Consider the following 16,512-nt stretch of genomic DNA (forward strand, 5'->3'; position numbering starts at 1 on the left):
CCAATGAACTGAAGGACATTCTTCACCATATTAATGACTGATTAGTCTATATTTTTCTATAATGTTCAATATTATAGAAAAAGATAGACTAATCAGTCATTAATATGGTGAAGAATGTCCTTCAGTTCATTGGTTTACATTTGACACTGTGACACAAGTGAAGTGTCATGGTCAAGTCGTGCTTTTTTGATCAAAGCACTGTGGTGTTTCAGTTCAATGGTTTACCTCTGTCATTTTCTGTTTTTCCATACACTAGTGAAATTACTATTTTTTCTTGACCCACAGATAACCCATGCTTTAAAACAATTCATTGACTTTATTGTGTAAAATTTAAGTTTGGGTCTGTCGAATTTTAGATTTGAGTTTTATTTCATGTGAAATTTAAAGCCATTAAAAGGAATATGAGCCATAAGATGTTTTTCAAGTTGTTCCTCTTTTTATCTGTGGATGGAGTCTCGTAAACCCACACATGAGAATAAGTCTATTAGCCATAAAATAAAGTCGATCTTAGTGAAAATTAGGAATATGCGATAAAGAAAGCAGTGGAGGGGGGAGAGGGACGTTCGTTGAGGATGAATAAGTTTTGAAGATTCTGAAAAGAGGAAAACAGAAGTAAAGTAGTATAGGAACTACACTTAACTTGTTGAGCCTTATATATTTCGAGTCAGCATAAAATGTCAATTCTTTTGATGGACACATTGCTAATAAAATTCAATTTCTTAGAGTTTCGTTTGCCATTGGGCCGAATCACTTCCTAATTAAATTTCGTTACCACGAACTGTTTGATGATAGACAAAGATCTTTTACTAGAAAAAAAGGTTGGTTGACAGGAAAGCATAGCCTTTCAAAAATCTTTCTCAGCTACAGAAAGCAAAGAAAATAAAATTCACAATTCAAAGTGTTAAAATTAAAAATCAGTATTCAGAAATACAAAATAAAAAGATAGATAAAATGAAAAAACTGCAAAATAAAATACTCGTTCACAGTTATATATTTATAAATTTCCTGCTTCTTTCTCTTGATAAAAATTAAAGTGTTATATAGTCGACATATATGTTTGATTTATTGGTTAGGAACTGAGGTCCACGGAGTGGACAGTGGATTTTGGAGAGGGGGAGGGAGCAAAAAATTTTTGGAGGTCATTTTCGAAATCAGTGATTTTTTAACAATAAGTATGTAAAAATCACGCGTCTTCAATGCCTATATCTATGCCGGTAGTGAGGAGGATATAGTTCAGAGTTATATCTTAAAGATAAATTCAAAACTTAACTTTTATATTTGATTTGTTTTCTGCCTCCCTGTTAGGCAACTTTTAATCACTGACTGCTGTATGTTCCAGTCTCGGATGTGTGCTTGTATGTATGTGTATTTGCATACTTGTTTTTGCGTTGTGTATTTGGTGTAATATATCTCTTGGTGAAAACACTGGTTGGTTATGCTTCAGTTTACTCGAATTTCAGGAACAAAATCCACTAAAGGCTTATCCATCTGATTCGGTGTTGCTGAACAGATAAGTCCAGGAACATGAGCAATAATTTTCTGGATATTAACCGAAATGCATTTATACGTATGATGTTTTGCTAAGATGGTGAAATCCCTCATAATAAATTTTATATTCAATACAGAATAAGGGAATGTACATTTTTATTCAGAATTAGGAAAGAATAACTCCAGATTGGTAGGAGAGGAAAACTTGGAGTATCTGGATGGAAAACCCCTAGAATTAAAAAAGGTTGAAAATTTTGCTGTTTCTTCTCCTTGGAAAATCCAATTATATCCCCTTGAAAAAATAATTATTACATTCTCATAAAAACTTGAATTAATCAACCAAGAAAAATTATAATACAAACAGAACAAAAATAAATATTTAATTCCCAATAGAAACATGTGACAATAAGGTGTTTTTCTTCAATATTAGTTTCCTATCCATTGCTTTTCTTAGTTGTTCCTTAGTTGGTTGTTTTATTAGTTTTCTTAGTTAGTTGTTTCCTACGATCCCAAAATAATTAAGATATATGAATCATAAATAATGAATTTCTCATAGAACACTGCGTTTCTATTTATAACAAAATGAAATGAAAAATATTTTCAAAAAGAATTTTTAATTCAGACAGTAAAAAAACTAATCTCCTTTCTTAATTAAAAGTTTTATTCGGTGTTAGATTTCAACTTCATGTTAAGGCCATATTAGTTAAATTTTAAATTATGCTTAATAACTTGGCAAGTGCAAAAACTGAAAAGAACCCTGTGTCAGATTTGTTTAGAATCTCTGAACACGTGCTTTTTATGAAACTGTATTTTTTAGTTTTGTATTCCAAACTTTCTTTCCAACGAAACTTCCCTTTCATCAATCACATTTCAAAGTATCATTTTGAATTGACTTAAGTGCTAAAAGACCCATACTATTTTCGAAACATTAGATTTATCAGTATAGCCATGCTCAACCTGAATTCAGAATTCCTATTTCAGTATACCCTCAATAGCTAAATAAAATTTAATTAAAATACTAAAAAGATTTTATGTACAATAATAGCAATTTTGAATTTAAATGGAAATACAATAATTTTTTTTTACAGCCAGTTGGCTGTAATACAGCCAGTTGGCTTTCCTTTGCTTTTACAAATAAAACGAAATGAAAAGGTAGAAAAACATTACAACATTTAAATAAGGCAGTTGGAAAAATTTCACAAATGATAATAAAAGACCAAATATTTCAGCTTCAAGTCTGGGAGCATTTTTTCAACCAGATAAAAAAAAAATAAGAAAAAATTTAAAGAAAAGGAAAAAACAAAGTAAAACAAATAAAAACTCGCATCTTAATATTTTTCCATCTGAAAATGAGTGTCATGCAATAAAAATAAATAAAACAGAATCTCTAGCATATCGCAATGGAATAAAGCATCAACAGGAATACAGTTAATTCTTGGTTTGATAATGAAATATGAAAATGATACAGTTTATATGTTTAAAAAAAAAATAATTACATAAGGTTGAAACAATTATAAATTGATACAGTTGAATAAAACTTTACTGTGTTTGGTAAATTGCAAGAAGATTCATGCAATTTATCAAACACATTAAAGTTTTACTGATATGTTTTTAGCTATATTTGCTTTTTCCTAGGGAACATATATTTTTTAAAATAGATAGACTATTTTATTTTGCCTGGGTTAACTATCAAACCAACAGCTAGCCGCATCCCTTCTTGTTCTTTATTGCATTATGATATAACCGAGAGAATACCTAATTTACCCTACTTTTGTTTCATTTGCTGCTATTGCATGTGAACATTTGCATGTGTTGCTATTGCATGTGAATATTTGCATGTGTTGCTATTGCATGTGAACATTTGCATGTGTTGCTATTGCATGTGAACAATTGCATGTGATGCTATTGCATGTGAATATTTGCATGTGTTGCTATTGCATGTGAACAATTGCATGTGTTTCTATTGCATGTGAACATTTGCATGTGATGCTATTGCATGTGAACATTTGCATGTGTTGCTATTGCATGTGAACAATTGCATGTGTTACTATTGCATCTGAACATTTGCATGTGTTGCTATTGCATGTGAACATTTGCATGTGTTGCTATTGCATGTGTTGCTATTGCATGTTAACATTTGCATGTGTTGCTATTGCATGTGAACATTTGCATGTGTTGCTATTGCATGTGAACAATTGCATGTGTTACTATTGCATGTGAACATTTGCATGTGTTGCTATTGCATGTGTTGCTTTTGCATGTGTTGCTATTGCATGTTAACATTTGCATGTGTTGCTATTGTATGTGAACATTTTTATATTGGACATCATTAAAATGTGATTTTGTTTATTGTTTGTGTTTTCGTTTTTTTATATGTCTTGTTTAGTTAGTTTTTCCAATGATAAGGACTTCTATTCCGAATTTTATTATTATTAGTGAAAAAAGGTTTTTTTTAGTTATTTTCTCCTTACCTTTTGAAACACCATACTCGTTTTTTTACATTTCTATTCGTTCTGTTTGACAATATGGGCTAGAAGATTACTCAATTAACACAAAAGTAAATTTAATTACCAGTAGTTCAATCTTTTTTTACTGCCATAAACATATTTAACCTATCCATAAACATAACATAACATAAGCCATAAACATATTCAACCTAAATTGCTTACAATTCAATCGATTGCTATTCAAGCCGGGTTATTGCTAACGCGCCCTACTTGTTAATAGCTGGAATTGCCCTTCTGATTGATCTTTGAGGAGCAGATTAGCAAACAGATTTAAGAAAGCTTCTTAAAAATCTTAAAATGTTAGATCCGATCTTTCGGTAGGACAGTGTATGACATTGACAGAGTGAGGAATGGCAGTATTAGGTGTGACAGTGACAAAGTGAGGAGTGGCAGCATTACGTATGATAGTGACAAAGAGAGGAAACAATATTTTTCCTGCGCATTAAGGATCTGGTAAAAACAGTTAAATCAAAAGGCATTAATTCTTACCTCTAAAATAGTTCCAGGTTGAGTGAGTAAATAGTATATGGCGTATAAGGGTATCCATATCATAGAACTGAAGGATATAAGGAGACCTAAGACCTCGGCCCACTCAGGGTACTTGTAATCTTTTCCGTATGTTACAGGAGTGTATTGTATACAGTAGAAGAGAAAAATTCCCTGAAATAATATACACATATTAACATTCAAAAATATTGCGAAATTTTTCTGTTACAGCAGTAAAGTGTGTGCGAGTTACTTTAAAAGAATAGTTTTTCTTCTTTTTTTCTTGAGCACTGATATCCACTTTTCTTATTTTCGCTTCTTTTCTGTCCACTGGCTGACATAATCCTCGTTTTTCAGGGCTATTTCATTTTCTTTCTTGTTTTTAATACGTCATGCATAGCCCGTGTGGTCTTAGAATATATTTAATTAATTAGAATTAAGTAGTTCTAGTTAATGTGATCACTAACACCAAACATACCAAGGGCATCCCTTGAGGGCCCGAGAGGATCGTTTTGTGACTCTACCATAGCTTTAATAACCAATTTCATGTTGATTTCTGTATTTTCTAGAATGAGATAACAAAAAATTTTTTTGTTTTGCATTGTTTTTATAATTTTATTGTTTTGCTTGTAATACGTTCCTTCAAGAAAAAAGTAAATAAAAAAAGAAAAAAAAACACCCCTGGAGTCATTGCAGAATCCCGTTTGGAATTTTATTGAACATAAGGTTATTAGTTTATTATTTGTTCCTTTTTTAGTACCACTATGATTGAAATATTCCTTACAACCTCACAAAACACATAATATAAAGACAGAAAACGATCAAAAATGGGGCTTTTAAAGGCTAAAAGAAGAAACAAACAAAGCCAATATTTCGAGAGAACAACCGCCTCTCTTCTTCAGCGCGAACAAAATAATATAAACAAGGAAAATGCTGAAGAAAAATAGTCCGTGATACAAACCTTGAACCACCTTCCATATCACATATTCTAACACGTTAACAACCCCTTAGGTCTCAAAAGGCATCTGCAAGAAATGCAATTGTTAAGATCCGAAATCAGGTGACCTAGCTTTCCAATTTATTTAATTGCTGGTTCATTTGTTTCAATGAATGAAATTTTCTCTTTTATTTCTTCAGTTGTTCGTTAGTATCCACCGATGGCAGTTAAGAATTTTTGGATTTTGTGCAAATCACGGATATTGGCAAATAACTCGTATCATGGTTGTTAGGTATTTGATTTTGATTCTTATAATTTTGTCTTTTATTGAATTTTATTTATCTTTGAATTTTTTGGCCGTTTTTCTTTTTATCGGTTTTGTTGACTTTCCGCATTTGTTTTTTGTTGTTTTTTTTATTCGGAATTTTCTTTATTCATATTATTTTGCTCGCGCTGAAGAAGAGAGGCGGTGTTCTCTCAAAATATTCGCTTTGTTTGTTTCTTCTGTATTTTCGTTTGGCCTTTAAAATCCCATTTTTGATCTTCTTCTTTCTTTATGTTATGGCAGGTCAAAGTGGTTTTAAAAATTATCTTAGAACACGTAATCCAGAGACAACAAGAAAATGGGATTCTTAGAGGACGCTAGTCTGATAAACGATATTGACGATGCAGGCCAGGAATGTTAGGATTAAACAAATATTATTAATCTGATAATATAAGATTGTAATAATATTAAACTCATATTATTAGTGAGGATATTTTTAAGAATACCTTAAGAATATCGTTTAGTTTCAAAAGATTTATTTAGGGTTAAACGATAATTTTTTTTTTCAATAATTATTATCTGGGTAAATATTGTCTTATTATTGAGGAAAATATGCGTAACAGCCTATAGCTAAAGTTTTTTGATGATATTTGGAAAATAATCAAAGTTGACTTATTCAGATTGCCTTACGACATGTTTATTCAGCCGTAAAGAAATGAGCAAATCTACCTACCTTTATTTCATCTAAAACAGGCCTTCCTAAACTATGGGTCGCGACCCCAAATCTGGTCGCGTAGCAAAATCATGGGGTCGAAAGAGATTTTAAAGTCAAATATTTAAATATTAAAGTCAAATATTATATATTTATAGCAAACTACAGGAAAAGCCATATATTGTAAAGTTGATGAATTTTTAAAGACTGAAGGTCTAGAATGGATAAATTGCTGTGGAATATGCGCTGATGTTGCAAGAGCGATGACGGGCAAAAACATTGGTTTTAAATCATTTTTTCAAGCTGCTCATTATGACCATATAACTTTTACTCACTGTCCTTGAGTAAACTCACTGTTTACTCAAAATTTAGCACCATAATTGAACGATGTGCTTCAGAATTATGTTAAGATTATAAATTTTATTAAGAGCCATGCCCTTAACTGTCACTTATTTTCAAATCTTTGTAAGGATATGGCTTTCGTCTATACAACTTTACATGCAGAAGTAAGATGGTTGTCAAGAGGTCAAAGTTTAAGAAGATTATTATTATTAAAAGAAGGAATTGAAATATTCTTAATCGAACGAAAATATGGACTTTTCTTCAAAACGATTTATGGTTATCCAAGCTGTGTTATTTGTCAGATATCTTTGCGAAATTAAACGATCTCAACTTGTCTCTTCAAGGAAAAAATTGTGATATATTTACTTATAATGATAAAATTGAAAGTTTTATTAAAAAGATTAAAATTTGGAAAGATAGGATAGAAAAAAATCGTTCGAAATATTTCTCAGTGTCGACAATTTTATAATCGAGAGAAATCATTGTAAAACTTTTGATGCAAAAATTATTGTAGACCACTTAAAAGCGCTAGAAACCTAGTTCTGCACATATTTTATATTAAATATTGATTTAAAAAAACAGCTTGGATTCAAAATCCGTTTTATATTAATTTAACTGAGATTGATCACATGCCACTTAAAGCTCAAGAGGAATTTGCTGAGCTTTCGACTGACTCAAACTTAAAACTAAATTGCCAAAAAAAGCCATTGACTGAATTCTGGATCAGAACTAGAACTGAGTTTCCCACAACCGCAGTTACGACATTATATGTTCTTCTGGCATTCAATAGCACATATTTATGTAAGGTTACTTTCTGAGCTTCAACACATCAAACCCCAATATCGTTCATCGCTAAAAAATGTTGAAGAGGTCTTACGTCCAACAGCGTCAAACATTCACCGAGATTGAATTTGTTATGCAATAAAAAACAGGCACGTCCATCTCACTAAAGTTTTTCCTTTCATTTAATATTTACCACCCAACGACATCGTCCGAATATATTTGATTGAACTAAGACGGTCAGAATTCTCTTTTATTTATGTTATTGCAAAAAATACAATTTTGATGAAAAATAGGGCATCTAATTTTTGTGAGTATAATAAAGACAACTTTTCAACTTTTGTGAATTTTTTAGTTTAGATTTTTGCAGTTTCTAAACAAATTCTAAAATTATATATTTTCATGTGTTGGCTATTTGTATATTGTTACCTAATAAATGAATCATCCAAAAATATTTATTTGTATTTCAATTATGTTTATATGGGTTGACCAGGGAACTTGCAGTAATTAATGGGGTCATGAATGAAAAAAGTTTAGGAAGCCCTGATCTAAAACAACGAAATTTTGAAAATCAAAAATCATTTCTAGAAATACTGGTTCGCTTCTAACGCATTATACATCATTAGTAAAATTTACAATATACAAAAGGTGTAAGATTATTCAAATAAAAAAAATGATTAAAATAAAAATAATAATAACCTAGGCCTTAACCAAACCTAGGTTAAATTAACCTAGGCCTTAACCAAGCCTAGGTTAAATTAACCTAGGCCTTAACCAAGCCTAGGTTTTAAATCCTTCCCATTTGCTGCAGATGTCGAAGTATGTTCCTTTAAAATTTGTAACTATTCATAGCACGGGTGTATTTTCATAATTTTTTTTCGTATTTTTTAAAATAGCCATTTTGAGATTATGAATATAATGGTGAAAATTGCGTGTTTTTCTGTTTTCTTTTTACTTCCCTCGAACATAACACTCATACCTAACATTGATAGAATAATGATACATTGTCATACTAATAAAATTATGCAATAATAAGAGCACTGAGACCAAAGGACAGCCGTCTGGACAGCATTTTGGCAGTATTTTGAAAATTATTCAGGGAGACACTTCTATTAGTTGGACTTTTAGTGTTGATTTCGTGATAACACCAGGAGCAAATCTTCAGCATTTTTATTGGGGGGGGCGGGCCAAGAGGGGTCCATCTCCGGATAGTCAAGTGGCATGTGATATATAATATTTTTGTCCACATTATTGGGGAGGGCATCTACTCACCCCCTTACTCCCCCCCATAAACGACACCCCTGGTGATAACTATATATTTAAGCAGAAATAATGTAGGCATGAAAAAGTAGCCCTATAAACCCTCCAGAGTCTCTAAATAAATCTTATTTTATTTCTTTCAAATTTGAATTATTTCTGAAGACAAAATCCTCTGTAGTAAAATTGCTTTAGAGCTACTGAATTTTATAAGAGAGTTTAGAATTTAGCTATTCTTCCTAAACAAACAAACAAACTGGCTCTTAGAGAATTTTCCCATTTTTTTTTTTTTTTAGAAATACTAAAATGAAGCTGAGTTTCATTGGTGAGTTTTCTTTTTGCAATGAGCAGCTTGTTATTTGCTTTATGCTTTCTAGCTATAATTAAACAGCTATAATTAACCGTCTATACTATATGCTATATGCTTCCAAGAGATTTAAGATTGGTGACACGAAACTGAGCTTTCTTGGTGAGCTTTTTTTCTGCAGTGGGCAACTTGTTGTATGCTTTTTGCTTTCTAGGTATAGTTGAACAACTATAATTAGCAGTCTATAGTATATGCTTTGTGCTTTCTAGAGATCTAGGATTGGTTAAATAAAGCTAAACTATCTTGGCGAGCTTTGCCTCTGTATTGAGCAGCTTACTATATCTTGTATGCTTTCTAGCTATAGTTAAATGGATATAATTAGCCATCTATACTATATGCTAAACGCTTTCTAGAGATTTAGGATTGGTGAACAAAGCTAACTTTTTTTGGTGAGCTTTCTTTCTGTAATGACCAGTTTATTACATGCTTTATGTTTTCTAGCTATATTTAAGCGGCTATAGTTGACCGGCTATGCTGTATACTATATGCTTTCTAGAGATCTAGGATTTTTGCAACAAAGGTGAGCTTACTTGGTAGCTTTCTTTCTTTAGTGAGTAGCTTATTATATTCTCTATGCTTTCTAGCTACAGTTAAACGGCTATAGTAAGACGTCTATACTATATACTTTCTAAAGATTTAGGATTGGTGAAACAAAGCTAATTTTTTTTGGTGAGCTTTCTTTCTACAGTGACCAGTTTATTACATGCTTTATGTTTTCTAGCTATATTTAATCGGCTATATTTGACCGGCTATTCTATATACAATATGCTTTCTAGAGACCTAGGATCTGTACAACAAAGGTGAGTATTCTTGGTAGCTTTCATTCTGTAATGAGTAGCTTATTATATGCTCTATGCTTTCTAGCTACAGTTAAACGGCTATAGTAAGACGTCTATACTATATACTTTCTAAAGATTTAGGATTGGTGAAACAAAGCTAATTTTTTTTGGTGAGCTTTCTTTCTACAGTGACCAGTTTATTACATGCTTTATGTTTTCTAGCTATATTTGAACGGCTATAGTTGACCGGCTATTCTATATACAATATGCTTTCTAGAGACCTAGGATCTGTACAACAAAGGTGAGTATTCTTGGTAGCTTTCATTCTGTAATGAGTAGCTTATTATATGCTCTATGCTTTCTAGCTACAGTTAAACGGCTATAGTAAGACGTCTATACTATATACTTTCTAAAGATTTAGGATTGGTGCAACAAAGCTAATTTATTTTGGTGAGCTTTCTTTCTACAGTAACCAGTTTATTACATGCTTTATGTTTTCTAGCTATATTTGAACGGCTATAGTTGACCGGCTATTCTATATACAATATGCTTTCTAGAGACCTAGGATCTGTACAACAAAGGTGAGTATTCTTGGTAGCTTTCATTCTGTAATGAGTAGCTTATTATATGCTCTATGCTTTCTAGCTACAGTTAAACGGCTATAGTAAGACGTCTATACTATAGACTTTCTAAAGATTTAGGATTGGTGAAACAAAGCTAATTTTTTTTGGTGAGCTTTCTTTCTACAGTGACCAGTTTATTACATGCTTTATGTTTTCTAGCTATATTTGAACGGCTATAGTTAACCGGCTATTCTATATATAATATGCTTTCTAGAGACCTAGGATTTGTACAACAAAGGTGAGTATTCTTGGTAGCTTTCATTCTGTAATGAGTATCTTATTATATGCTCTATGCTTTCTAGCTACAGTTAAACGGCTATAGTAAGACGTCTATACTATATACTTTCTAAAGATTTAGGATTGGTGCAACAAAGCTAATTTTTTTTGGTGAGCTTTCTTTCTACAGTGACCTGTTTATTACATGCTTTATGTTTTCTAGCTATATTTGAACGGCTATAGTTGACCGGCTATTCTATATACAATATGCTTTCTAGAGACCTAGGATCTGTACAACAAAGGTGAGTATTCTTGGTAGCTTTCATTCTGTAATGAGTAGCTTATTATATGCTCTATGCTTTCTAGCTACAGTTAAACGGCTATAGTAAGACGTCTATACTATATACTTTCTAAAGATTTAGGATTGGTGCAACAAAGCTAATTTATTTTTGGTGAGCTTTCTTTCTACAGTGACCAGTTTATCACATGCTTTATGTCTTCTAGCTATATTTAATCGGCTATAGTTGACCGGCTATGCTATATACTACATGCTTTCTAGAGATCTAGGATTTGTGCAACAAAGGTGAGCTTTCTTGGTAGCTTTCATTCTGTAGTGAGTAGCTTATTATACTCTCTATGCTTTCTAGCTATAGTTAAACGGCTATAGTAAGACGTCTATACTATATACTTTCTAAAGATTTAGGATTGGTGCAACAAAGCTAATTTTTTTTGGTGAGCTTTCTTTCTGCAGTGACCAAATTATTACATGCTTTATGTTTTCTAGCTATATTTAATCGGCTATAGTTGACCGGCTATGCTATATACTATATGCTTTCTAGAGATCTAGGATTTGTGCAACAAAGGTGAGCTTTCTTGGTAGCTTTCATTCTGTAGTGAGTAGCTTATTATATTCTCTATGCTTTCTAGTTACAGTTAAACGGCTATAGTAAGACGTCTATACTATACACTTTCTAGAGATTTAGGATTGGTGAAACAAAGCTATTTTTTTTTTGGTGAGCTTTCTTTCTGCAGTGACCAAATTATTACATGCTTAATGTTTTCTAGCTATATTTAATCGGCTATAGTTGACCGGCTATGCTATATACAATATGCTTTCTAGAGACCTAGGATTTGTACAACAAAGGTGAGTATTCTTGGTAGCTTTCATTCTGTAATGAGTAGCTTATTATATGCTCTATGCTTTCTAGCTACAGTTAAACGGCTATAGTAAGAAGTCTATACTATATACTTTTTAAAGATTTAGGATTGGTGTAACAAAGCTAATTTTTTTTGGTGAGCTTTGTTTCTGCAGTGGCCAGTTTATTACATACTTTATGTTTTCTAGCTATATTTAATCGGCTATAGTTGACCGGCTATGCTATATACTACATGCTTTCTAGAGATCTAGGATTTGTGCAACAAAGGTGAGCTTTCTTGGTAGCTTTCATTCTGTAGTGAGTAGCTTATTATACTCTCTATGCTTTCTAGCTATAGTTAAACGGCTATAGTAAGACGTCTATACTATATACTTTCTAAAGATTTAGGATTGGTGCAACAAAGCTAATTTTTTTTGGTGAGCTTTCTTTCTGCAGAGACCAAATTATTACATGCTTTATGTTTTCTAGCTATATTTAATCGGCTATAGTTGACCGGCTATGCTATATACTATATGCTTTCTAGAGATCTAGGATTTGTGCAACAAAGGTGAGCTTTCTTGGTAGCTTTCATTCTGTAGTGAGTAGCTTATTATATTCTCTATGCTTTCTAGTTACAGTTAAATTGCTATAGTAAGACGTCTATACTATACACTTTCTAGAGATTTAGGATTGGTGAAACAAAGCTAATTTTTTTTTGGTGAGCTTTCTTTCTGCAGTGACCAAATTATTACATGCTTTATGTTTTCTAGCTATATTTAATCGGCTATAGTTGACCGGCTATGCTATATACTATATGCTTTCTAGTGATCTAGGATTTGTGCAACAAAGGTCAGCTTTCTTGGTAGCTTTCATTTTGTAGTGACTAGCTTATTATATGCTCTATGCTTTCTAGCTACAGTTAAATGGCTATAGTAAGACGTCTGTACTATATACTTAGTAGAGATTTAAGATTAGGGAAACGAAGCTGAGCTTTCTTGGTGAGCTTTCTATGTGTAGTGAGCAGCTTACTATATGCTAAGGAGAACAAAATACTTACTATCATGACTGCAGGGGCTAAGAACACCCAAGAAATATAAAAGAACTTGTTTGGCCTTCTTCCAGTCATTTCATAAATACAACTGCAGAATTTATCCCCTCCAAAAATCCAAGAAATTGCAATGGTTTGAAAGAAACACACCCACAAAATAGACATACCACTTGCTGAATAGAAATCCATCAATTGGAATACATAAGCTCCACCCTATGAATAAAAATGGTTATCAATCTTTGGTTATCTAAATGGTGATAAAATGGTTATCTAAATCTATATTCTGTTAACGTTTAAAATCGCTCAGCTCTATGAATTAGCTTACACAGGAATTTCTTCTAGGGAGGGAGTGGCCTTATATTTCAGGAGGGGGTGGGCTATAATTTAAAAAAAAATCAGGAAGGATTAGAGAATTGTGTTCGAAATAATTCTTACTCTTAAAATGCTTTCAGTCAAAAAATTGAATAAATTAAAAATAACACTAAATCACATTAATTACAATAAAAATTACAAGAATTAGCTTCAACTTTAGCAAAAAATTAGCTTACATTAATTTATCTTCAAAGAAAGAACAGGTGAAACAAGTCAAAATCAGTAATCTTATTTTAATGCCCGCTCCTCCGTCCCTTTCCCCCTCTCTCTATTTTATTTTGCCGTAATTTTTCTTCAATCTTAAAACATTGTTAAGAACCTTAAACTATGTAAACGCATAAAGTTACGACTGGAAATATTATTTTGCTATCATTTTAGGTTTTTTTTCCATCGGTAAGGAATGTTTAATAAATCAACACTAGTAATCCTGTTTTAATGCTTACTCCTCCTTCCATTTCCCTCTTTCTTTCTCTTCTGATTTAATTTTGTTCTTAGAACAGTTTAAAAAGCTTAAACTCTGTAAGATCTATAAACCATGACTGAAAATTTTCTGTTCCTATTATTTTGTTGTTTTTCTTTTTCCTTAGAAAAGCCCGGTTTAATAAGCCAACATTAGCAATTCTGTTTTATTGCCCACTCATACCTCCCTCTCCTTCTCCGTCTTTCTCTTCTTCTTTCTCTTCTAATTCAACTTTGTTCCTAAAATAATTTTAAGAATCTAAAACTATATAAGAACCTGAAACTAGAATGTAAATTTTCTTTTGCTATAATTTCTTTTTTCATAGAAAAGTAAGGTCTAACAAATCAGCATTAGTAATCTTGTTTTAATGCCCACTCCTCCCTTCCCTGTCTCTCTCTCTTTTTTTCTCTCTTAATTCAACTTTGCTCGTGCAACACGTTTAACAAGTTAAAACTATTAAAATCTTAAAACTATGACTGCAAATTCTCTTTTGCTATCATTTTGTTTTTTTCCTTAGAAAAGCCCGGTTTAATAAATCAACATTAGCAATTCTGTTTTAATGCCCACTCATCCCTCCCTCTCCTTCTCCGTCTTTCTCTTATTCTTTCTCTTCTAATTCAACTTTCTTCCTAAAATAATTTTAAGAATCTAAAACTATATCAGAGCTTAAAACTAGAATGTAAATTTTCTTTTGCTATAATTTCTATTTTCATTGAAAAGTAAGATCTAGAAACTCAGCTTTCTTAATCTTGTTTTAATGCCCACTCCTACCTTCCCTCTCTCTCTTAATTCAACTTTGCTCGTGCCCTTAGAAAAGCCCGGTTTAATACACCAACATTAGCAATTCTGTTTTAATGCCCACTCATCCCTCCCTCTCCTTCTCCGTCTTTCTCTTATTCTTTCTCTTCTAATTCAACTTTGTTCCTAAAATAATTTAAGAATCTAAAACTATATAAGAGCTTAAAACTAGAATGTAAATTTTCTTTTGTTATAATTTCTTTTTTCATAGAAAAGTAAGGTCTAGCAAGTCAGCATTAGTAATCTTGTTTAAATGCCCACTCCTCCCTTCCCCCTCTCTCTCTCTCTCTCTTTTTTCTCTCTTAATTCAACTTTGCTCGTGCAACACGTTTAACAAGTTAAAACTATTAAAATCTTAAAACTATGACCGCAAATTCTCTTTTGCTATCATTTTTTTCCCTTAGAAAAGCCCGGTTTAATACACCAACATTAGCAATTCTGTTTTAATGCCCACTCATCCCTCCCTCTCCTTCTCCGTCTTTCTCTTATTCTTTCTCTTCTAATTCAAATTTGCCCCTAAAAATAATTTTAAGAATCTAAAACTATATAAGAGCTTAAAACTAGAATGGAAATTTTCTTTTGCTATAATTTCTTTTTTCATAGAAAAGTAAGATCTAACAAGTCAGCATTAGTAATCTTAATTTAATGCCCACTCCTGCCTTCTCTCTCTTTCTCTTTTTTCTCTCTCTTAATTCAACGTTGCTCGTGCAACACGTTTAACATAGTAAGACTATGTTAAATCTTAAAATTATGACTAAGAATTTTCTGTTGCTATCATTTTTTTCCTTAGAAAAGTCCGGTTTAACAAGCCAACATTAGCGATTTATTTTAAGGCCTACTCCTCCCTCCCTCCATTTTCTCTTTCTCTCTCATTCTCTCTCTTCTAATTCAACTTCGTTCTTAAAATACTTTTAAGAATCTTAGAATTTGCAAGAGCTTAAAATTATGGTAGTAAATTCTCTTTTGCCATCGTTTTTTTGTTTTCTTAGACAAAAGGCAGGCTTAACAAGTCAACATTAATATTCATATTTTAATGCCTACTCCTCTTTCCCTCCTCCCCCTCTCTCTATTTTCTCTCTTATGTAAATTTTCTTCAATCTTGAAATTATTTTAAGAGCTTAAAATTATGACTGAGAACTTTCTTTTTCTATTGTTTTATCTTTTTTTTTAATATAAAAAGCAGGTTAAACAAGTCAACATTAGTAATTCTGTTTTCTATACAATTTCGAAAAAGTTATGACAGCTTTGCCTCTCACAGAGACTATCTGTCGTGGATTTACTCGAATTAGCCATGGCTCTCAAGCTTTTCGTCACTTCTACCAATTTGATTTTAATTCCAAGAACCTTTTCTTCTCTCTCTTTTTCTCTCTCCTATAATCCATTTTGTTTGTTAACACTTGTAATAACCTTAAGCTTTTAAAAGCTTCTAACTATGAATGGAATTTACTTTTGCCCTCATTTATTTTACTCACCTTTGTGACCATGGGAAGTCCTAGAATAAACATTGCAAAAACGCAGCATAGGGTAAATTTCCGCCTATGAGGTCGAAGAAGATTAGGCCAATAGTCAACCAGTCCGGTCACAAATGATTCAACATTACAAAACTCACTGTCTATTCCCAGAATCTGAAAACATGTAAAGTTATAACTAGTTATATGCGATTGTTTAAGGCTTATACTGAAATAATAATCAGAATAATGTACAAGCAATGCATGACGGGGGAATTGAGAATAGACTGAATGTAACAGGATAAATAATTAAGAAAAGTCAGAGATAATTTTAGTGGTTAAGATAAAAAAAAGAACATAATAAAAGGAAGAAAAATAACATCAAGAAATGAATAGGAAAAGGAAGAACAGACATAAATTAGAAGAGGAATATTGAAGCAAGGACGAAAAAAGAACAGTTTTCAAGGCGAAGTACAATTTAAATCAGGAGA

The 16,512-nt window shown here is 31.9% G+C and overlaps 1 protein-coding gene across 2 annotated transcripts in view; it reads right to left on the reverse strand.

Moving 5' to 3' along the window:
* Positions 1 to 16,512, reverse strand: part of LOC148942302 (sodium- and chloride-dependent GABA transporter 1-like) — a 191,651-nt gene that overhangs the window by 5,607 nt on the left and 169,532 nt on the right. For both annotated transcript variants that reach the window (XM_089103634.1, XM_089103635.1), the window contains exons 9-11: positions 16,046 to 16,198; positions 12,953 to 13,156; positions 4,485 to 4,655 (exon numbers count right to left, since the gene is read on the reverse strand). In XM_089103634.1, the coding sequence (XP_088959760.1) occupies positions 4,485 to 4,655; positions 12,953 to 13,156; positions 16,046 to 16,198 (528 nt within the window). The remainder of the gene's footprint in view (positions 1 to 4,484; positions 4,656 to 12,952; positions 13,157 to 16,045; positions 16,199 to 16,512) is intronic.

Source organism: Artemia sp. Qi Xiang Cuo, chromosome 17, assembly GCF_049724085.1.
Source record: "Artemia sp. Qi Xiang Cuo chromosome 17, ASM4972408v1, whole genome shotgun sequence".
Lineage (NCBI taxonomy): Eukaryota > Metazoa > Arthropoda > Branchiopoda > Anostraca > Artemiidae > Artemia > Artemia sp. Qi Xiang Cuo.